The sequence below is a fragment of the Felis catus genome, chromosome A3 (genome assembly GCF_018350175.1).
Source record: "Felis catus isolate Fca126 chromosome A3, F.catus_Fca126_mat1.0, whole genome shotgun sequence".
Classification (NCBI taxonomy): domain Eukaryota; kingdom Metazoa; phylum Chordata; class Mammalia; order Carnivora; family Felidae; genus Felis; species Felis catus.
The window spans coordinates 39948736-39972311 of record NC_058370.1 but is presented as its reverse complement, the minus strand read 5'-3'; the positions used below and the strand labels follow the sequence as shown (position 1 = coordinate 39972311).

The 23576-nt window shown below is 36.0% G+C and overlaps 1 protein-coding gene across 1 annotated transcript in view; it reads right to left on the bottom strand.

Moving 5' to 3' along the window:
* The window catches only part of MACROD2 (mono-ADP ribosylhydrolase 2), a 2026389-nt gene that overhangs the window by 1485265 nt on the left and 517548 nt on the right, over nt 1-23576 (bottom strand). Inside the window, exon 4 of the mRNA XM_023251484.2 lies at nt 20730-20759. Within this exon, the coding sequence (XP_023107252.2) occupies nt 20730-20759 (30 nt within the window). The remainder of the gene's footprint in view (nt 1-20729; nt 20760-23576) is intronic.

Genomic DNA, 23576 nt, shown 5'->3' with positions numbered 1-23576 from the left:
ACCAAAAAAAAACAAAAAACCTCCTCTACCATATACAGGTATTTGGATTTCTGTTACCCAACAATTCAAGTTACTCCTCTTTATTTGGATAGAACACCACCATATATTAAAATTATCCAGCACCTTTCATCTCTCAGTTTTAGACTATAATGATAATAAAAAAGACAACTACAGTAAAAATCACTTTGTATTTGAAAAGCACTTTACGATGAGGAATTAGTTATTCCACCTCTGTAAAATAGTTACATATTGTAACCATCTTTTCAGAGAAGGAAACCAGGACACAAAATAATGAATTTGTCCTAACTCATAAAAAACAAACAACAACAGCAAAAACAATTACTGAGTTTTGGCCAAAGACAGAGCTGCAGCAATAAGTGATCATGTCCAGTAAAAGGACTTTGTGAGTAGAGCGAAGGTCCTCAATGTCTGTGACTGGACTCTTGGGATCTCCCTATATTTGCTGCCATTCAGAAATGGCCAGGTTCATTCCTCCGTATACCCCACTCCATGCATCCAGTTAGGAGTCAAATTAAGGCGTCTCCAAAGAATGGAATAGGATTCTTCATAGTGCTAAAATTAAAAAGATTATAAAGTGGCTTTCAAAGAAATTGCCCCACCTTGTATTACCATGGAGCTACAAAAGATACAGAAAGAAAACTGTTCTTCCTCATAAACTGAAGGAATATAATCTAGTGATCCTATAACACAGGAGACATGACCCGCAGTATTTACTTGGATTTTTATTTCCCACTGTGCACTTAGAGGTCACATTCAGAGTCTCCCTGGGGACAAGAAATGGATATTTAAAACAGGAGTTCAATGAACTTTTTCCTTTGTATACTTTTGAAAAGAGTTTACTTTTAACACAAGTGGATCAGCTGCACAAGCATCATACTACAGCTACTATATGGTTAGGTAGATATATAGACATATCCTGGTGGCTATGAAAGTACTTCCTAACTCTAAACCTTTTGTTTCTAGATATTAAGACTCTGTGTCTAAGAATTTAGATCCCATTTAGTTAGCCAAATGGGGGCTATAAGGGCTCTTGAGGTTTGTAAAAATTATTTTGCAATTATTTATTCTAATCATTGAGAACAATTTACCTATCTAACATTTTTTGACAGAATGACAACAGAAATATAAAAGTCACCAGAAGTGTTTACCTATTATGGGGCACCTGAGTGGCTCAGTCTGTTAAATGTCTGACTCTTCATTTCAGCTCAGGTTATGATCTTATGGTTCACGAGATTGAGTCTTACATTGGGCTGTGCGCTGACAACATGGAGACTGCTTGGGATTCTCTCTCTCCCTCTCTCTCTTCCCATCCCTGCTCATGTGTGTGTACTCCCTCTCTCTCTCTCTCTCAAAATAAACTTTAAAAAAAACTTAAAAAAATGTTTGCCAATTATGAAACTACATTTTAAAACGCAATCCCCCATAATCAAAAACAAAATGAAAACAAATAAACTTAAGTAAGTATCCAGTTAAAAATATAAATACACAGAAAGACTATCTTTTAGACATACATATTGAGATCAGATATGCAGGAGGAGTCTGTATATTAAAAGAAACATAAAAGGTATAAAAACTAAGCAGATAAAAGTCTTATTTATATCCCAATTCAAGCAAAAAAATAAAATAAAATAAATAAAATAAAATTGTAAGATAGTAGGAATAATATCAACACTGGACCTTTTTAGGTTTAAAATTTATATTGTGATGTTAAGATAAAAACAAAGGAAAAACACCCACCCTAACTATTAAAACTACATATCAAAATATTTACACACAGCCTATGATCCTTGGATTTGCTTCAAAATAACCTAGGTTTTTGAGTGGATGGAAGTATAGATGAAACAAGATTAGCTATCAGTTGAAAACTATTGAAAATGCATAATGAGAAAATTGGACTTATCATATTACTACTCTATCTACATTTGTAAATGTGTAAAATTTCCTATACTAAAAACTTTAAAAAATAATAATATAATATACTTGTCATAACAATCTTTTTTGAGGTGTGGAGGATGGATTCAAACTCCTTCTTACTCAAATTTACACTTTGGTAGTTTTCAGCAAAGATCCACAATTATTTTTTTTCAATATTTATCTGAAAACGACTTTATGTTTGCCTCAATACTTGATGATAGTTTTTGTGGGTAAAAAATTTCAGGTTGATATTAATTTTTCCCAAATGTTACTTTTTTTCCTTTTAGTATCTACTGTTGCTGATAATTTAGTTGTCAGTCTAATAGTTGTTTCTTTGGAGAAAATTCTTCCTGGTATCATTTAAGTTTTCACCTTTCTATTTTATGTTTTACAGCTTCACTATAATGCGTTCATTTCTCGAGTTATTTTAATTTTTTGTCACTAGAAATCTGTATGTGCATTCTATGGGGTAATATTTCTGTGGCAATTGTGAAAAATTATCAGCTATTATCTCTTCAAATATTGTCTTTCTTTCAAACTTTTACTTTCTGGAACTCCTACTGTATACATATTGGATATCCTCCCTCTGTCTTCTATGTCTTTCATATTTACCATCTATTTATGTCTCCGTGATGTATTCTGGAAATTCTTACAGTGCTATCTTCTAACTCACTAATTCTTTCTTCAGCTATGTCTAATATTTTATAAAATCTATTAATAGAGTTTTCAATTTCACATTTTTAACTCCTAGGGTTTCAATTTGTTTCTTTTTTACATCTGCATTTTTGACCATGGTGTTTTATCATTATCTTAGAGTTTGGATTCTCATTTTTATACCTTGAATCATGTTAAACATATTTATTGGTATTTTCTAATAGCTATCTGGCTACCTTAGTTTCTTGGTACTTTAGTCTTGATGCTCATTGTGACTTTTGCATACTTGGTGTCCATTTTGGACTGATTCCTCACTTTTTTCATAATTGACTATCTTTTAGAGAGTTTTAGATTCATGGAGAAATTGAGAAGATAATACAGAGAGTTCCCATGTACTTCACAACCAGTTTCCATTATTATTGATATATTAAATGAGTATGAGACATTTCTTACAATTAATAAACCAATACTGAAATATTATTATTAAGTTCCACAGTTTATTCATATTTCCTTAGTTTTATTTAATGTTTCTTCTGTTCCAGGTACCCTCCAGGATACCACATTACACTGAATTGACATGTCTCCTTACATTCCTCTTAGTTTTGCATTTCTCAGATTTTCCTGGTTTTTGCTGACCTTTATAGTTTTGGGGCATACTGATCAAGTATATTATAGGATGCCCTTCTATTAAAATTTTTCTGATATTTTATACATAATTAGATTAGAGTTATAGTTTTTTGAGAGGAAAGAGGTACGTCCTATCAACATGATTTATCACTGTGGTTGTGACTTTGATTATGTGGGTGAAGTAGACTTCATCAGGCTCCTCTGCTATAAAGTTCCTCCTGTGTTTTGTAATTTCTGATAATTAGATGATGTTAGCAGGGTTTTTTTTTTCTTTTGTGAGAATATCCTGTGGCCTAGGTTTTGGGAACTTACTTCCAGAATGCTTTTAAATTGGCCTCCGACAGTAACCTCCAAGACCATGTTTTATGTTACTTGATCATGTATGGCACTCTCAGACATAAGTAGTGTGGATTTAAGTACCAAACACAATGAAACTGCAAGCCTGGGATACTTAATTATTAGGGGAGTCTTCCTTATAGCTTTCTTGAGCCAATGGGGAATGTATTTCAAGTCCACCCTTCCATTGAGAGTGTAACAATTTGATGATCTTGGCTTTAGAGGAGAATCTAAGCTTTAACCTCCTACTTTATACAATATTATCTCATATCCTCAAATGTGAACGAGACTCATACCTCCTGGTGTCTAATCCTCCATCACCACCTGCACTACACAAAGGCACCTATAATATGTAATTTATATTACAGTTCTGGTTCACTTTGTTTTTTCAGCACTCTCTTATTTATGGCACCCAAGGATTCCCATTTCTTTCTTGCAAGCTGACTGAGCTACTTAATTTTGATTACATTTTACCCATAATTTATGGATTTTTATTACAGACAGGTTTCTTTTTTATTTCTTCTGTGTATCATATTTTTAGAATCTAAAATCTTTCTGTCAATCTTGTTTGTCTCTCTCCCTCCTATAACACATATGTGAAAAATCCCTTCCCATGTTATCTGTCCTGGAATGATGACACTATTTTATTTAAAAATTTCTAAGTCTCAGAGGAGCCAAGATGGTGTAACAGCATGGAAGTTTTTTGTGTGTCTCATGTCCATGAAATACAGCCAGACCAACACTAAACCATCCTGCACACCTACAAAACTGATTGGAGAATTAACACAACAATCTACACAACCTGGAATTCAGCAGGTACATGGTGCGGAGAGGTGAACTTGGGAAGAGAGAGGCCATGGAGGGCAGGGAGCTGCTTTTGCGGGTGGAAAGAGGATGGAGATGGGCGGGGCAGGAGGGAGAATATGGGAAAAGCACCCCTCCCCAAAAGCAGCTGGAGACAAAGTGGAAAATTAGAAACAGCCACAGGGACTAACCTAAAAAAGGAGAAAGAAGAAAGGAGAGGGCTTCAATTCCATTAAGACTGTAAACAGGGGGAGCACAGAGTCTGAAACTCCACAGCTCGATACCTGGTGGTGTTCTGGTGGGAGGGGGGAATCCCCAGGAGCAGAGTGGGTTCTGGAGTTTCTCAGGCCACATGGAGAGAAGTGGTTCCATTGCTACAAGGACATTTGGTAGAGGCTGTGAGACCCCCTGGTCCCAGAAGACCCCAGAGAACACTCACAGTCGCCAGTGCTGGAACAAGGTCCTTAAGGGTGAAGGCTAGTGCCAGATGTGTGTTGTGATTTTCCACAATCCCTGAAAAGCTGCTGCTACACTATCTTACGAACTTTTTCTGGGGAGGGTTGGCACCTTGCTGCAGTCTCAGGGCACTGGCAGCAGCAGGATCCAGCAAGCATGCCTGGGTGCAGCCAACATTTGGCCATTGCTCAGTGAGACCCTCCAGAAGAGGGGCGGAATGGGCCAAAGCTGCAGTCCGTCAGAAGTAAGGGGCCGGGGAAAAAAGCCACATCTGAGAAAAAACTTGGGACAGACAAAAACTGCCTGGGGCTTAGTCACAGACAGTGAAAAAGTGGGCAGTGAGTGAAAGCTGAAGACAAAGGACAGGTACGCAATTGCTGATTGTGGAGAACAGAGTTCCAATACTAGAGACTAGGTAGCTGGGTGATGCCATTCACAACTCCCCCGTATGTGCATAGGCACCTATGAGCACCACAACACTCCACCCCAGTAGGCTAGCAGGGCCATCTAGTGGAGAATGGAGCCGTTACCCTGAGCCCCGCCCAACGGGGCAACGTCGTTCTTCAAGAACACAAGTCTCAATGCCTGCTTAGTTTATGGACTATACAGCACTTCATCATCTGACTTCTACGGGAAAATGAAGTAATTATAGTCCTATTGCAATCTGTTAGAAGGTACATCTATTCAATTTTCTTTCTTTTTCTCTTTTTCACTTCTTTTGTTTTTCTTGAATACAGAAAGAGAAAAAAATTCATTTTTATTTATAATTTTTATTAAAAATAATTTTCTTTAATTTTTTTCTAGTATATTCTTTACTTTGGGGTAATTTTTTTCAAATTCTATTTTGCTCGCATCATATCATTTTAGCCTACTTCAGTGTATTCATTTTTTCAAGTTCCCAAATGATTTCCTTTTCCTTTCACCCCTTTTTTCCCTCTAATCTGTCAAACCACTTTCAATACCCAGACCAAAACACACCTAGGATCTAGCATCATTTATTCGATTTTGTGTGTGTGTGCATTTTTAATTTTTTTAATTTTAATATTTTAAGTTTATATTTTTAATTTTAATTTTTCTACCTCATTAATTCATTTTCTCCCTTCAAAATGACAAAACGAAGAAATTCACGACAAAAGAGCACGAAAAAATGACAGCCAGGGATTTAACCAACACAGATACTAGCAAGATGTCTGAACTAGAATTTAGAATCACGATAATAAGAATACTAGCTGGAGTCAAAAACAGATTAGAATCCCTTTCTGCAGAGATAAAAGAAATAAAAACTAGTCAGAATGAAAAAATGCTATAACTGAGCTGCAATCACGGATGGATACTGCAGCGGCAAGAAAGGATGAGGCAAAACAGAGAATCAGCGATATAGAGGACAAACTTACAGAGAATAATGAAGCAGAAAAAAAGAGGGAGATGAAGGCAAAAGAGCACAATTTAATAATTAGAGAAACCAGTGACTCATTAAAAAGGAACAACATCAGAATCATAGGGGCCCCAGAAGAGGAAGAGAGAGAAATAGGGGTAGAAGGGTTATGTGAGCAAATCATAGTGGAAAACTTTCCTAACTTGGGGAAAGATACAGACATCAAAATTCAGGAAGCACAGAGGACCCCCATTAGATTCAACAAAAACTGCCCATCAACAAGGTATATCATAGTCAAATTCACAAAATACTCAGGCAAGGAGAGAATCATGAGAGCAGCAAGGGAAAAAGTCCCTAACCTACAAGGGAAGGCAGACCAGGCTTGCAGCAGACCCATCCACAGAAACCTGGCAGGCCAGAAAGGAGTGGCGGGATAATTCAATGTGCTGAATCAGAAAAATAGGCAGCCAAGATTTCTTTATCCAGCAAGGCCATCATTCAAAATAGAAGGAGAGATAAAAAGTTTCCCAGACAAACAAAAATTAAAGGAGTTTGTGACCACTAAACCAGCCCTGCAAGAAATTTTAAGGGAGACTCTATTCATTTTTTCTTCCCTCAGAGAGTTCCCAAATATATATATACCAAAAGCAACAAAGATTAGGAAGGACCAGAGAACACCACCAGAAACTCCAACTGTACGAGCATAATAATGGCAATAAATTTATCTTTCAGTACTCACTCTAAACGTCAATGGACTCAATGCTCCAATCAAAAGACATAGGGTAACAAAATGGATAAGAAAACAAGACCCATCTATATGCTGTTTACAAGAGACCGACTTTAGACCTAAAGACACCTTCTGATTCAAAGTAAGAGGATGGAGAACCATCTATCATGCTAATGGTCAACAAAAGAAAGCTAGAGTAGCCATACTTATATCAGACAATCTAGACTTTAAAATAAAGACTGTATCAAGAGATGCAGAAGGGCATTATATCATAATCAAGAGGTCTATCCACCAAGAAGACCTAACAATTGTAAACATTTATGCACCAAATGTGAGAGCACCCAAATATATAAATCAATTGTCACAAACATAAAGAAACCCATTGATAGTAATACCATAATAGTAGGAGACCTCAACACCCCACTCACAGCAATGGACAGATCATCTAATCAAACAATCAACAAGGAAACAATGGCTTTGAATGACACACTGGACCAGATGGACTTAACAGATATATTCAGAACTTTCATCCTAAAGCAACAGACTATGCATTCCTCTCCAGTGCACATGGAATGTTCTCCAGAATAGACCACATACTGGGACACAAATCAACCCTCAGCAAGTACAAAAAGATCGAGATCATACCATGCATAGACCACAAAACTATGAAACTTGAAGTCAACCACAAGAAAAAATTTGGAAAGGTAACAAATACTTGGAGAGTGAAGAATATCCTACTAAAGAATTAATGGGCTAACCAAGAAGTTAAAGAGGAAATTAAAAAGTATATGGAAGCCAATGAAAGTGATAACACCATAACCCAAAACCTCGGGAGGCATCAGAGGCATTCATAAGAGGAACGTATATAGCAATCCAGGCCTTCCTAAAGAAGGAAGAAATATCTCAGATACACAACCAAACCTTATGGCTTAAGGAGCTGGAAAAAGAACAGCAAATAAAACCCAAAACCAGCAGAAGACAGGAAATAATAAAGGTTAGAGCAGAAATTAATGTTATCAAAACAACAACAACAACAACAACAAAAAGAAAAAAAAAAACAGTAGAACAGATCAATGAAACCAGAGGCTGGTTCTTTCAAAGAATTAATAAAACTGACAAACCACTAGCCAGTTTAATCCAAAGGAAAAAGGACCCAAATAAATAAAATCAAGAATGAAAGAGGAGAGATCACAACCAACGCAGCAGAAATAAAAACAATAATAAGAGAATATTATAAGCAATTATATGCCAATAAAATGGGCAATCTGGAAGAAGTGAACAAATTCCTAGAAATATATACACCACCAAAACTGAAACAGGAAGAAACAGAAAATTTGAACAGACCCATAACCAGTAAGGAAATTGAATTAGTAATCAAAAATCTCCCAAAAAACAAGAGTCCAGGGCCAGATGGCTTTCCATGGGAATTCTACCAAATATTTAAGGAAGAGTTAACACCTATACTCTTGAAGCTGTTCCAAAAAGTAGAAATGGAAGGAAAACTTCCAAACTCTTTCTATGAAGCCAGCATTACCTTGATTCCAAAACCAGAATGAGACCCCACTAAAAAGGAGAACTAGAGACTAATTTCCCTGATGAACATGGATGCAAATCCTCAACAAGATATTAGCCAACCGGATCCAACAATACATTAAAAAAAAATTATTCACCACAACCAAGTGCGATTTACACCTGGGATGCAGGGCAGGTTCAACATCGGCAAAACAATTAACGTGATTCATCACATCAATAAAAGAAAGGACAAGAACCATATGATCCTCTCAATAGATGCAGAGAAAGCATTTGACAAAATACAGCATCCTTTCTGGATAAAAACCCTCAAGAAAGTAAGGATAGAAGAAGCTTGCCTCGAGACCATAAAAGCCATATATGAATGACCCAATGCTAGTATCATCCTCAATAGGGAAAAACTGAGAGCTTTCCCCCTAAGGTCAGGAACAAGACAGGGATGTCCACTCTTGCCACTGTTATTCAACATAGTCTTGGAAGTCTTACCTCTGCAATCAGATAACACAAAGAAATAAAAGGCATCCAAATTGTCCAGGAGGAGGTCAAGTTTTCACTCTTCACAGATGACATGACACTCTATATGGAAAACCCTAAAGATTCCACCAAAAAACTGCTAGAACTGATCCATGAATTCAGCAAGTTGCAGGATATAAAATCAATGCACAGAAATCGGTTGCATTCCTATACACCAACAATGAAGCGACAGAAAGAGAAATCAAGGAATCAGTCCCATTTACAGTTGCACAAAAAAAACATAAAATCTCTAGGAATAAATCTAACCAAAGAGGTTAAAAAGCTATACACTGAAAACTATAGAAAGCTTATGAAAGAACTGAAGAGGACACAAAAGAATGGAAAAAGATTCCATGCTCCTGGATAGGAAGAACAAATATTGTTAAAACGTCGATACTACCCAAAGCAATCTACATATTCAATGCAATCCCTATCAAAATAACACCAGCATTCTTCACAGAGCTAGAACAAATAATCCTAACATTTCTATGGATCCAGAAAAGACCCTGAATAGCCAAAGCAATCTTGAAAAAGAAAACCAAAGCAGGAGGCATCACAATCCCAGATTTCAACTACACTACAAAGCTATAATCATCAAGACAATATGGTACTGGCACAAGAACAAACACTCAGATCAATGGAACAGAATAGAGAACCCAGAAATGGACCCACAAACATATGGCCAACTAATCTTTGATAAAGCTGGAAAGAATATCCAGTGGACTAAAGACAGTCTCTTCAGCAAGTGGTGCTGGGAAAACTGGACAGTGACATGGAGAAGAATGAACCTGGACCACTTTATTACACCATACACAAAAATAAACTCAAAATGGATGAAAGACCTCAATGTAAGACAGGAAGCCATCAAAATTCTCAAGGAGAAACCGGCAAAAACCTCTTTGATCTTAGCCACAGCAACTTCTTTCTCAACATGTCTCTGGAGGCAAGGGAAACAAAAGCAAAAATGAACTACTGGGACCTCATCAAAATAAAACGTTTCTGCACAGTGAAGGAAACAATCAACAAAACTAAAAGGTAACTGATGGAATGGGAGAAGATATTTGCAAATGACATATCAGATAAAGTGTTAGTATGCAAAATATATAAAGAACTTATCAAGCTTAACACCCAAAAAACAAATAATCCAGTTAAGAAATGGACAAAAGACCTGAATAAACACTTCTCCAAAGAATCCAGATGGCCAACCGACACATGAAAAAATGCTCACGATCACTCATCATCAGGGAAATACAATTCAAAACGACAATGAGATGCCACCTCACACCTGTCAGAATATTAACATTAACAACTCAGTCAATAACAGATGTTGGCGAGGATGCAGAGAAAGAGGATCTCTTCTGCATTGTTGGTAGGAATGCAAATTGATGCAGCCACTCTGGAAAACAGTATGGAGGTTCCTCAATAAACTAAAAATAGAACTACCCTATGGACCAGCAATTGCACTACTAGGCATTTATCCAAGGGATACAGATGTGCTGTTTCGAAGGGACACATGCACCCCAATATTATAGCAGCACTATCAAGAATAGCCAAAGTATGGAAAGAGCCCAAATGTCCATCGATGGATGAATGGATAAAGAAGATGTGCTATATATATGTACAATAGAGTATTACTTGGCAATCAAAAAGAATGAAATCTTGCCATTTGCAACTACGTGATGGAACTGGAGGTATTATGCTAAGTGAAATTAGTCAGAGAAAGACAAAAATCATATGACTTCACTCATATGAAGACCTTAAGATATAAAACAGATGAACATAAGGGAAGGGAAACAAAGATAATATAAAAAAGGAAGGGACAAAAACATAAGTGGCTCATAAATATGGAGAACAAACTGAGGGTTACTGGAGGGATTGTGGGAGGGGGAATGGGCTAAATGGGTAAGGGGCACTAAGGAATCTATCCCTGAAATCATCGTTGCACTATATGCTAACTAATTTGGATATAAATTTTAAAAATTAAAAATTAAATTAAAAATAAATACATAAATAAGTAAATTTAACTTAAAAAAAAAACTCTTCCTAAGGCATGTCCTTGATCCTATTTCTAAATGAATGTCAAATCTCATTAATTGGCACATTAGCACTTTAAAATTTTGCCAATGGTTTTGACCAAAAAAAAAATCAATAATGAAAATAATATTTCTGATTGAAAGACATAACCGGTAAAATATCTGCAATGTGACAAAACATGAATGAGACAATAGCCTTCCCCTTTTTCCAAGGAAATCCAGGGAATGCAAATTTTGTGTTTTTCATTTCCACATCTACACAAATATTGTTCTCTTTATCCCCCAGGATTCAAAGCATATAATCATGGTATTTAAAGAAAATTATGAAACCCTGGCCATCTAAACTTTTTAGAAATAAAAGTAAATACAACGCTTAAAATAATTACTGCATAAATATGTATATGATCTTCAGGTTGCCTGCTGTAAGCATTTTTAGTTTTGTTTTTTTTTCATTTATAGATCATCTAAAGATAAAGAAATTATCTTTCTAGAGCAAGCTGATCAAAACTGAAATAAGGATAAGAGTAATATCTCAAAGTTAAAATAAAGTATCTACTCCACAGTAGAAGGTGCCAGGGTTTTAAAGATGAGTTAAAGAGTCTCTATTCTCAAGAAGTTTATTCTCTAATTGGAAAATGCATCCTTCCAGGTTCTATCAGCAGTGGCTGGAATGAGAAGGAGAATTTACATTGGGCTGCCCCTTGACAGGGTTTTTAGATGGTGCAGTTTCACTTAGAAGGGGAGTAGGTATGCAGTCAATATGAAGAATAACTTTAAAATTTAGCTTTGGAATAAAAGCATCATGGTGATCAAAGTTAGAGGTGGGATAAACTAAGCGTGTCCTTGGAATGGCCATTACAATTGGAAAATTGAAACACAGACATCACATGCACTTCAGTCCCCTGTCCCTCCTCCACCAGGAAGCATCTGGGAGGCTTAGTGACAAATGGCAGGCAAGATTAGGGCAATCAGGGTTGGGTCAAACGTCTAAGAATAGAACTAGACAAGCTCATGTGGAATGAGGAAATCATATACAGAAATCCAACTTATGTGGGCAGCTGCAGAACTGGTCCCTAGACTGAGATGCAGGTGAGGCAATCTGAGGAGAAGGGACAGCAGGGAGCAAGTCTCCACCTTGCTCAGGTTGCTCTGGTGGAGGTTTGCTGCCAATACCACTAGCACCAGAATTATGTTCTTCAGTTCTAACACGGTTCACTCCATTTTAAGTGGCATGAGTCAGAGTAAACTGTTTGACCAAAGTCTGGATACTATGAATAAAGAACAGTAAGGAGGATGACTGAAAGTAGAGTAGAGTATCTATACGATATCTAAATCACACAGTAGGAAATACAACTGAGTGGGTAATTTCCTTCCTCTCCTGGTAAATGATATTCCTCCTCTAAGATTGTTCTAGTGTCATCTCCTCTGAAAAGGCTTCCCTAACCACTCTAAGACGTTGACTTCATCTTTTCTGCTTCATTTTTCTTCTATTCATAACCTTTAGGGGCACCTGGGTGGTTCAGTTGGTTGAGCGTCCAGCTTTGGCTCAGGTCATGATCTTGCAATTCATTAGTTCAAGCCCCACATTGGGCTTGCTGCTGTCAGTGCAGAGCCTGCTTCAGATCCTCTGAGTTCCTCCCCCATTTGCATTCTCTCAAAAATAAATAAAACATTAAAAAAGAACCTTCCTAGTTCTTAAGATATTAATGTATAAATAAAATCTTCTACCTCTAACTGTCCCTAGCTATAAAAATCTTTGCTACCTCAGTGTCAAATCTAGTATACAAGATGCAATCAGAACATGCTGTTGATTGAGAAAGAGGAAAAAGAAAAGTAAAGAAACAAGGGAGGGAATGAGAAAGGAAAGGGAGGAGGGCGGAAAGAAGGGAAGGAGAGGACAAAGGTAGATTGGTTCAGTATGTAACTGATGTTGTCAGACCTGCCCCTGCATCCCCCTTCCTCTCTCCTTCCTCACATCTGGGCCTCCTGATCTCCTCTAGCAGGCTTAACTGCCTGCAGTGTCTAGGATCAGTCCTACCAGAGGCAGTCAAGATGTAAGCCTGTTTTCTATGGTTTACTATCACATCTCTTCCTATAGCTCTTCTCCTAAGACTGTCCCTGACTGATCAACAAGGCCAGAGTTCCTGAGTCTCTCTTACTATCCGCTTTCTCATCACTGAGAGACCACTGCAACCCTCCAGGTCCATGTTTGGGACCTCTCTATCTGCTGATCATAGGCCAGGGGCTTACTCACTGCCAGATAGGCTTGATGGCCTCTCCTCAGGGGCAACCCCAACAGCCTACCTGTTTTCACTGGCTTTCGTCCCTTACTGCTGACTATTAACCTAGATTCCTCCCAGCATGCCCAAGGCCTGGCCAGATCTCAAGATTCAGCAAGAGTGAAATACATAATCACTGTGGGGATTTTGAGCAATAGAGTGATATATGTCAGGGGAAATCCCTTCAATGTGTGGAGAGAGGGTGAGAAGGCATTCCACTCTGCTTCTAAATGTTTACAAAGTAACTTATGAAAACACCCTGACTTAAACGCACTCAAAAAGCCCTTTAAAATTTTTGCTTTTCATGTTAGGAATTTTTGGTACTCAGATTTTTTGTGAAAAAACTTTCAGGATATCTGTTCTGCTTTTTAAAGAAGGAATCTGATTACTGAAACTTGAATGAACCTGGGGAATCATAATTCTTCAGAAAATTTCTGTGAAATATGGACCATGATTAGTCACAGGGAAAGGGTTGCATTTATTGCCAAATCAATAATTAACAGTGACACACAGTATTTACCGAACTAGTATTTGTTGAATGAATAAATAAATGAAAGAATATGTGCACATCTGTGTGTCTGTATGTAGAAAAAGGTGATGGGTGGGTGAAGATACACTGATGGTATCTATTCCACAACACCAAATAGTTTCATGACTCCACTGTTTTTGAAGCAGACATTTTGACACCTCACATAAACTTCATTAACGTTGAATGGATGTTAATAATAAAAAGCATTAGGAATTCTCTCTTGCAGTTCTGCAAGTAGAACTGTCCAAACAAGAAATAAGAGACTTCAGAGGACGAGTTGCTAACCCCAGGCCACTGAACCTTGTTCATCTTTGGCCCACTTTAAGGGACACAAAGAGAGCAAGAAGCCTTTGGAAATGGTAAAGGTGATAATATATGCTATGTTCTCATTCTGTAAACATGGCTATCTCATACATTCCATCTGGGCCTGAGTGTTTATTTAGTAGTAGTTGCTTAGAGTTCTTAAGATTAACCTGCCATAGAATCACCTCAAGGATAATGTAGAAAATTACAGTATTGATATAAATATGATGTCTGTGTGTGTGTGTGTGTGTGTGTGTGTGTGTGTGTGTGTGATTGAAATAGCAGTCCTACTAAGGTATGTATAAGAAAAGTCAACCTTAAATTGCCATTCTGTGAGGAAATGTCACTTCACAACTCTAACATTATGCCTCAGGCTTCAGCACTCAGGAGTTTGACAGACTGGAAAAGGAAGCAAATCCAATGAATAATATCCTTTTTGGTTTCTAGCAGCAGGTACTGGCCTTATGTTAATTATTGTGACAATAAGAGGGAAAAGACATTATCTAGAGTAAGAGATTCTAAATTTTGTTCTGGCCTATTATGTAGTGATGTGAAAGGAATTGAGAACTTAGCTCTTTAATTCTGATTTTTCTTTTTAATTCTATAGAAATTAATTATACATAATTCTTTATAAATTATGTATTCCAAAATTACATCACAGGACTTTGTACATGTAAAACATTCTTATTACAGATGAGTGAACAGGTATTTAAAATGCAATGTATTCTAAGGCTGAACCTCAAATACACACCAAAAAAGTATATAAATCTGGGCAGCAATCCAAATACTCTAAGACAGTGCCATTCTATGTACTTTTAAATTATCAATTGAGCTTGATGAGACTTGTGAAAGTAAGCCAAGGAAAGCATCATCCATATCTCAGATGCATGTTTTCCTGTCTTCTCATTCATTTTTCCTGGTGTAAACAGAGGTACCTACCTGTGCAAAGAAATGGCAAATCTAAAGAGAAAATATATATTAAAAATCACAGAGCAAAGGCAAAGAGCTCTAGAGTGGCAGACAAGAACCCTGTATTCTCATTCAACCTTTGTCCTTTATAAGCTGTATGACATTGAAGAAATCTCCCTAAGTCTCATTTCCTATGCCATTAATTTAATTACTAATGATAATAATAATAATAATAATAATAATAAAATAACATTGATCTCATTTGAACTATGTGGCAAAGATAGTTGCTATATATTTTACCATACCATTTCCTTTTCCTGGAAACTCTGGAAGATTCCATTCTTCTCAGCCTTCCTTATAGTAAATTGGGGATCATCTGCCTGAATTCTGACCAATGAAATGTAAACATAAGTGATACAAGCCATTCCCAAACTGATCTGTAAACATATCTCACAGGATCCTCCAGCTCTCGTCTCCTGTCCTGTGACTTCTTAGTAGCCACACATTACATAGCGGAGCTACAAGATAAGACAGCAGCCCAAGTCTCTGTATTTCCTATACATCTCCTATGTATAGGAGAGCATGAGTAGGCGAGCCAACAATCCTACTCAGCCTATGATGTGAGCAAGAAATAAAACTTATTTTATTAAGCCTCTATGATTTTTAGGTTTATTGGCTATCACACATAATATAGCCTATCCTTACTAATAAAATGACTAAGTGAGAAACTAAAATTTACTTGTTTTATATATCAATGTACTATACAGCTATACAGGGTAGTATTGGTAGCAATGACAGAAAACTTGTAAAAAAATTTAATAGAGGGGCGCCTGGGTGGCGCAGTCGGTTAAGCGACCGACTTCAGCCAGGTCACGATCTCGCGGTCCGTGAGTTCGAGCCCCGCGTCAGGCTCTGGGCTGATGGCTCAGAGTCTGGAGCCTGTTTCCGATTCTGTGTCTCCCTCTCTCTCTGCCCCTCCCCCGTTCATGCTCTGTCTCACTCTGTCCCCAAAATAAAATAAAAAACATTGAAAAAAAATTTAAAAAAAATTTAATAGAAATTCTAAAGTTTTTTAACATTATACCATTCACTATATATAAAGTCTTCCTGAAAGGTAGAATCCAGTTACCACAGACCAGCCACACACTTATGTGAGAAATTACTATATGTGTCTACCTTTAGCATATCCTAGAAACATAGACAGAGATGACCCATTTTACCAAGCATTTCAACTGAAATGATTAGGTAGCTGCAACCTCATCACATGTGTTCATTATAATAAACTGTAGTCAATGACACTAAGTTCCTAGAAGGAGTCACCTCTAGTCCAAAGATAAAAATTCACACCAATGTAAAGTGATTCTCTCACCTTCAAATCAGAACTGAAGGATTATTGTGACCATTTTTTTTTTAGATCTCCTTTAAGGAAACCTCTTTTCTTGGTTCTTAGAAAAGAACAACAAAACGCTAAGATTTTAAAGATAGTATAATTTTATATACACTGATTTTGTTGAAATTTCAAGTACTATTTACGTACAATTTGGAGGAAGCCTCCCTGAAGACCTGAAGAAATGGTACCGTTTTTGAACCATTTTTATTATCAAAAATACCATTATTATTTACATAGCATCAAATTTTCTTGATCAAACTGTTTGGTCAATCAAAGAATTATTCCCTTTCAAGGCTTTTGAAGATATGTTAATTCAAATCAATAAAAGGAATCCTTGATTAAATCCAAGAGAATTTTATCAATTAAATTGTTCCTTATTGGATGATTATTACGTGTTACTTTACAAATATCATTGACAGGATTTAAAAAGTTTGTCATAGAATCAGAAGACCAAAATTCAGTTCAGAGAAGGCTAAAAATATGCCTTAGATATAATTTTTAAATGCAGCTTTCCAAAAATCAGACATGCACTTTAGAGTTATCTTGACATCTCTAGAAGTGCATAAATAAATTTAAACTGATCAATGACCTACCTTAATGAAAGAAATTACACCCATCTTAAACACTTGTAATTTATCTTTATGATGGTGCCAATTCATCAATTTTAGAATTCAGAAATTAGGAATTAAGGCAAAAACTGCATTTAGCAAAATCAACCATCTAGAGGAAGACAGTGAAGGATACACCTCAGGTTAACAGAAAACTGAGATTGCATGTGCCTGAATTTCTTGACATGCTAAAAATTCATAATATAACTTCTTACACAGTTTAGAAGAACCATAACAAAACACAGGCCAAATCACCAGAGTGACTTGGCAAACCGACTGCATTTACATATATTGAAACAAAACACTTTGACAAGGTTTAATGAACGATAGCCTGACTTCCCGTTATGGCAGGGACTACTCATTCCTTATCAAAACTTCCACTCTCCCATTCCTTTTTAGAGAACAGAACACTAATTCCAGCAATTCCATTTTTAGGTATTTAGCAGAAGAAAATAAAAATACTAATTCCAAAAAACCAGCACCCTATGTTCATAGCAGCTTTATTTACCATAGCCAAGATATGAAAGCAACCCAAGGATGAAAATGGATAAAAATATGAGATATGTATATGATATGTACGTATCCCATTATCCCATATACATATATCACATGTGTGTGCATATATAAATATCTTACACACACACACACACACACACACACACACACACACACACACACACTAGAATAGTACCATCCATAAGAAAGAATACAACAACATGGATGGATACTGCAAGGTAATATGCTAAGTGAAATAAGTCAGACAAATAAAAACCAACACCATATGATTTCATTTATATGTGGGATTTAAGAAACAAAACAAAGAAGCAAACAAAACAAAATAGAAAAAGACTCACAGATACAGAAAACAAACTGATGGTTGCCAGAGGGCAGGAGGGTAAGGAGATAGATGAAATATGTAAAAGGACTTAAGAAGTACAATTTCCAATTACAACATAAATAACACACAGGGATGTAATGTATAGCATAGGAAATATAGTCAATAATATTGTAACTACTTTGTATGGTGACAAATGATAACTAGACTTATGGTGACCACTTCGTAATGTATGTAAATATTGAATCATGTTTACACCTGAAACTAATACAAAATTTTATGTCAATTGTTCTTCAATAAAAAAAAAAGGAGGGAGGGAGGGAGAGAGGAAGGAAGGAAGGGAGGGAAGGAGGGAGGGAGTCACTCTCTGGTAGTGAGGTCTAAATAATCTGCAGAATCTTCTCCAGACCCGGCTCTTGCTTCTAACTAAAAGTTTCTCAAATATGTCACTTCACTTGTCAATCCTTCCTTTAACAGAGATGACCTAACACCCATCTGCTATATGCCAGAATTACCAAGTTCTTCCTCCTTCTCCCACATGTCCATTCGAGAAATGTGGTTTTTTTTCCTTAAAATGGTGTTAGTGATTATCTAAGTTTGGTTGAAACTAAAGACATAAATTTGTTATGTGTCAACCTGTGTATGCAAGATCTTCCTCTACTGAACATATTATTGTTTTTATTCCCTTTGTAAACAGCTAAGATCATTGTATTTTAAATAGAAAGGTATCATGGGTAAGAAATAAGTATTAACTATGACCTTACCAAAATAAAAAAAAAAAAAAAAGAAAACAAAAGGAAATGCAACACTTTTTTTTTTTTTCATGAGTACACTGCTTCCTGGAATGAAATTGTATGTATCTATGAACAAACATTTGGTATGTTCAAGAATAATGTGAGATTTCAGAGAAAGCTGCTTAAAGAAAACTGACTCATCTTTTAGGGGCCACTTTTTTAAAAAATTTTTGCCTTTCTTACTGCTCCTGACACATATTTACAATGTCTAGAGCTCCAATTACTACCATGGACTCTGAGTTCCATGCACTAGGAAGGAAGAGTAGAAAAGTAAGAGCTTGAGTGCTTGATGACAGGATGGAATTACTATATGACCAGTATAGTCTACATCTAGACTACCTGTGCATGAGACATATTTAGCCTATTTAACAGTATTCACCAAATTTGTTAAAATATTAATATGTTTTGTAAGTAAATCAGCACTATGGAGAATTTATTTTAATAATGTTTTCTTGACATAAGAGACCCGGAGATAACAATTTACTGGGAATCCAACTCCCAAGGAAGATTTTCCCTACCAATTCCCCAAAAAGACCAAAAAAAATGTATAATGAGAAATCCTGTCGATTCATATCTTCTAACGTAATTTAGGGAAGAAGACGAGAAATGCTCTGCTGCAGAATGTGTGCATTGGCATGTGAAAATATGAAGAGCACTATCTAGATTAAACTGTTTTTCTATTATTTCTATTTCCAGGATTCTGTTTTTTAAAAATCTGTTGATTCCTGGGGCGCCTGGGTGGCGCAGTCGGTTAAGCGTCCAATTTCAGCCAGGTCACGATCTCGCGGTCCGTGAGTTCGAGCCCCGCGTCAGGCTCTGGGCTGATGGCTCAGAGCCTGGAGCCTGTTTCCGATTCTGTGTCTCCCTCTCTCTGACCCTCCCCCGTTCATGCTGTGTCTCACTCTGTCCCAAAAATAAATAAACGTTGAAAAAAAATAAAAAATAAAAATCTGTTGATTCCTATATAGGAACAATAATTAAAATTTTAGTTTCCAAATAAAGTTCACCCAGAAACTTCCTGTCGATGGCCAGGGAATTTTTGAAAGCCTAACATTCTGTGCAATCCCATCTACTTCAACCATGTACATGAAAAGAGGGAACTAGTGGAAGAAGGAGAATGGAGAGACAAAACAAACCTATTTATGTCCAGCTGGGTCTTAAATGAAAAGGACCCTATTCTATTGCATACTTTTCCCCCCTACTATATTCTATATAGGAAGGCTAGGAAGCTTTCATCTTTCAACCTAGAAATAAAAATAATAAACATCCCCAAGATTTTAGTATAAAAAAAATTCCCAGTACAGGACTCTCTCTTCATCTCAATTTTATCTCATTCATTTTCCTCTAAGCAAGCTAAAGGAAAAAGCAAAGTGCCAATACTAATATCTTTTTTTATTTTTCAAGTAAATGGCTGATATGTTAATTTCTCAGGCTACAAAGTCATTGTTTTTTTAAGCCATTATGAGGAAGAAAAAATAAAAATGAAAAAACTAAAACCACAAGTCTCCAAATGAACTGTTTTAGGATTTACATTAAAAGTGATTCCACCATCGGGGCGCCTGGGTGGCGCAGTCGGTTAAGCATCCGACTTCGGCCAGGTCACGATCTCGCGGTCCGGGAGTTCGAGCCCCGCGTCAGGCTCTGGGCTGATGGCTCGGAGCCTGGAGCCTGTTTCTGATTCTGTGTCTCCCTCTCTCTCTGTCCCTACCCCGTTCATGCTCTGTCTCTCTCTGTCCCAAAAATAAATAAACGTTGAAAAAAAAATTTTTAAAAAAAAAAAAGTGATTCCACCATCTATTATATGTGTTCATCTTAATAGCTTAGAGCTGTTACACCTTATGCCAAACGTAGAAATACAAAGTTTTATTGAGAATAAAAACAGTATTACACATACTCTGAAGTTTTTTTAAAAATAAGAGTTAGACAAACCAATGTATGTATTTCTATTATAAGTTATTTTCTAGAAGATTATCATTTTGTGGTTAATAATTATAGCTAAATTAATTTTCTTTAAAGTATCACAGAACTTACTTAACATCTTGTGGCAGGTGTAATAAAAAATATTTTAAATTAAGTGATGTTCAGGACTTACCACCTCCTCCTCCAAGAAGACTGGCATTTGCTGTTTAAAACAAAACAAACAGAAAACATTAAGTAATATATAAAAACTATAATACGCCAGATAGGTTAAGTAAAAGCTGCTGGTGATCACGTCTCTTATAAATACGCACATACACTCACACTATGTACTTCCACATAAAGATAGCTTCTATTACTGTTTTATGATGGCATGAAAATTAAAATAATTTAATAACTCTATTTTCTCTTCAAAAGACTGTATTTATATGTACTCTCTTCTAATAAAATGAAGCACATGTTGTGATTCTTTTATTTTCTGTTCAATATCTAAAATAACCTTCTATGTTCTCTATTCTATCAGGTAGAGAGAGAGTATGTTATTTAGGCAATTCAGTGATTTCAAAGGACCATGTAACATAAAAGAATAATGATAATTTTAATAAACCATCATCAAATAAAGTATCTTAAGACACTGTGCAGTAAGAACTCTTAGTAACAGATTACTTTTAGCATTAACTATTTATTTGAGGAAACAAAATTTTAAGCATTTTTGTAAAATGTAAATGTAAATGTAAATGTAAAATGTGTCATTTCTTACCCAGTTATCCATTATTCTAGCACACATATTTATAGAAACCAAGTAATAAGCTAAGTATAAGATAATTCCATTTGAACTTCTTTCAAGAGTTCAAAATTTCATAAAGTCCCATTCCAGGTTTCTGCTGAAGTATTAAACAGTTTTATGCCTATGTTTATCTAGTCATTATAACAGCCTGAAAACAAAAGTCAATATACACTGCACTGAGCTTTATTCCATAGCGTTCTTATGTATCATAGGTATTTTCATGCCATTATAAAAAAAGAAATCCTACAGCAGTATTAAAAAAAAAAGTATGTGGTGTCCAAGGTCTCTTTGTATAGAAACTTGAGCCACCAAAAGATTAAACAAATCATTTAGGAAAGAGAAGTGGGAGTCTTTAACTTGAACTTTAGTGTGCTGTCCATACCGCACATTGTCATAATTAAGAGAAGCAAATATCCAAGTGTTACTGATTCCATCAATAGGTAATGGATCATTTCATGAACAAATGCCTATATTCATAGTTCCATGAGGTTAAATATGTGATGGCTTGCTAATTTTTACAACACTAAAGAGAATATCATGAAAATCCAATAAGACCACATGCCTTTGAAGTTCTTCTTAATATGTCAATATATTAGAGCATCACATCTTATTCCATATGATCTTCCAAGGACAGAGCCATCTAACTGCTGCTCTTGCCTTCCTCTTGATACTTTTTTCACAATCATGAACTAAATAGCAATGTCATTAATCAACCGTGTTAAAAAAAAAACACTTTTGGGGGCGCCTGGGTGGCGCAGTGGTTAAGCGTCCGACTTCAGCCAGGTCACGATCTCGCGGTCTGTGAGTTCGAGCCCCGAGTCAGGCTCTGGGCTGATGGCTCAGAGCCTGGAGCCTGTTTCCGATTCTGTGTCTCCCTCTCTCTCTCTGCCTCTCCCCCGTTCATGCTCTCTCTATGTCCCAAAAATAAATAAACGTTGAAAAAAAATTAAAAAAAAAAATAAAAAACACTTTTGATGTCATAAAATCTGCCATTTTGTCAACTCAGGACCCCAAATCCATCTGACTTCACAGTGAGAGTGTAAAGTATGTATGTAGATGGTATTGAGGACTTAATGTCCAGCATCAAACTTTGTAGCTGTTGAAGGGGTAGCTTGCTGCAGGGGCATGAGGAAAGATGTGAATTCTATTTTGGTTCCCATACCCCTATCTAATGGCAGAATTTTCATGATCAACCCATATCTCTTACCTAATTCAAATATCTTCTAAAATCTTAGCTACACACATTTATAAAACCACATGGCTGCTGATTGTTTATTTTTATATTTCATTGGGTACTACTTCCCTATCTATAGGTTTTTCAGTTCCCTGGAATTCTGTTTTTCTCCAACGTTCACATATTCATTCAGAAGGAAAAAGGTATTTTCAAGAACAAACAACAATAATGGATAGTAGCTTTTCATTCAAATTATCATGCCCAGGAGCGCAATAACACAACACAGTCTGCTCTCACCCAATGCTTTGCTGAATAAAGGTAGAGGTTGCGTGTTTTGAGAACATAGACCAAGGTCCATCTATTTAAGTAGGCACTTATCCAATAGATGTGGGTGGATGAGTAGCATAGGTGTAAGAACTGGAATCCCAGTCCCAAGAGAACCATCAAGTTAATTTATGTCAGATGTGTGTTCATGTCTAGATAAGCATATCTGGTCACATTTTAATATCAACATAGAACTAATTTGCAAAACTATGGCATTCTAAATAGTGTCCCATCACTTTTAAGATAATTTCATGTGCATTACCCTTCATGTAATAGAATCTTAATCTAGGATTCTAAAACATATTCACAAACATATATATATATATATGTGTATATGTATATATATATATATGTGTGTGTATATATATGTGTATATATATATATAGACATACACATATATATACACATATATTCAAAACAATATATTTGTAATTTCTAATAATTTCTAATTTCCAATAACTATAATTATGGTAATAATTTTTCTAGAGAATTCATGAAATTTAAGCCTATTTTATCATTTGTATTCTTAATTTTTTTAATAAAATGTATCTTAGCAAAAATATCAAGGCAATTTTCTTCAGTAAATGTGGCATAAATGAAGGCAAATAAAAGTAAACCTTTATCATGATTTCAAACGTTACTTTACCTTCACAAAACACCTTATATATAACTGATGCTCAACGTTTATTGGCCAGGTAGATTAATATTTCTTCCATTTTACAAAAGTAAAAATGACT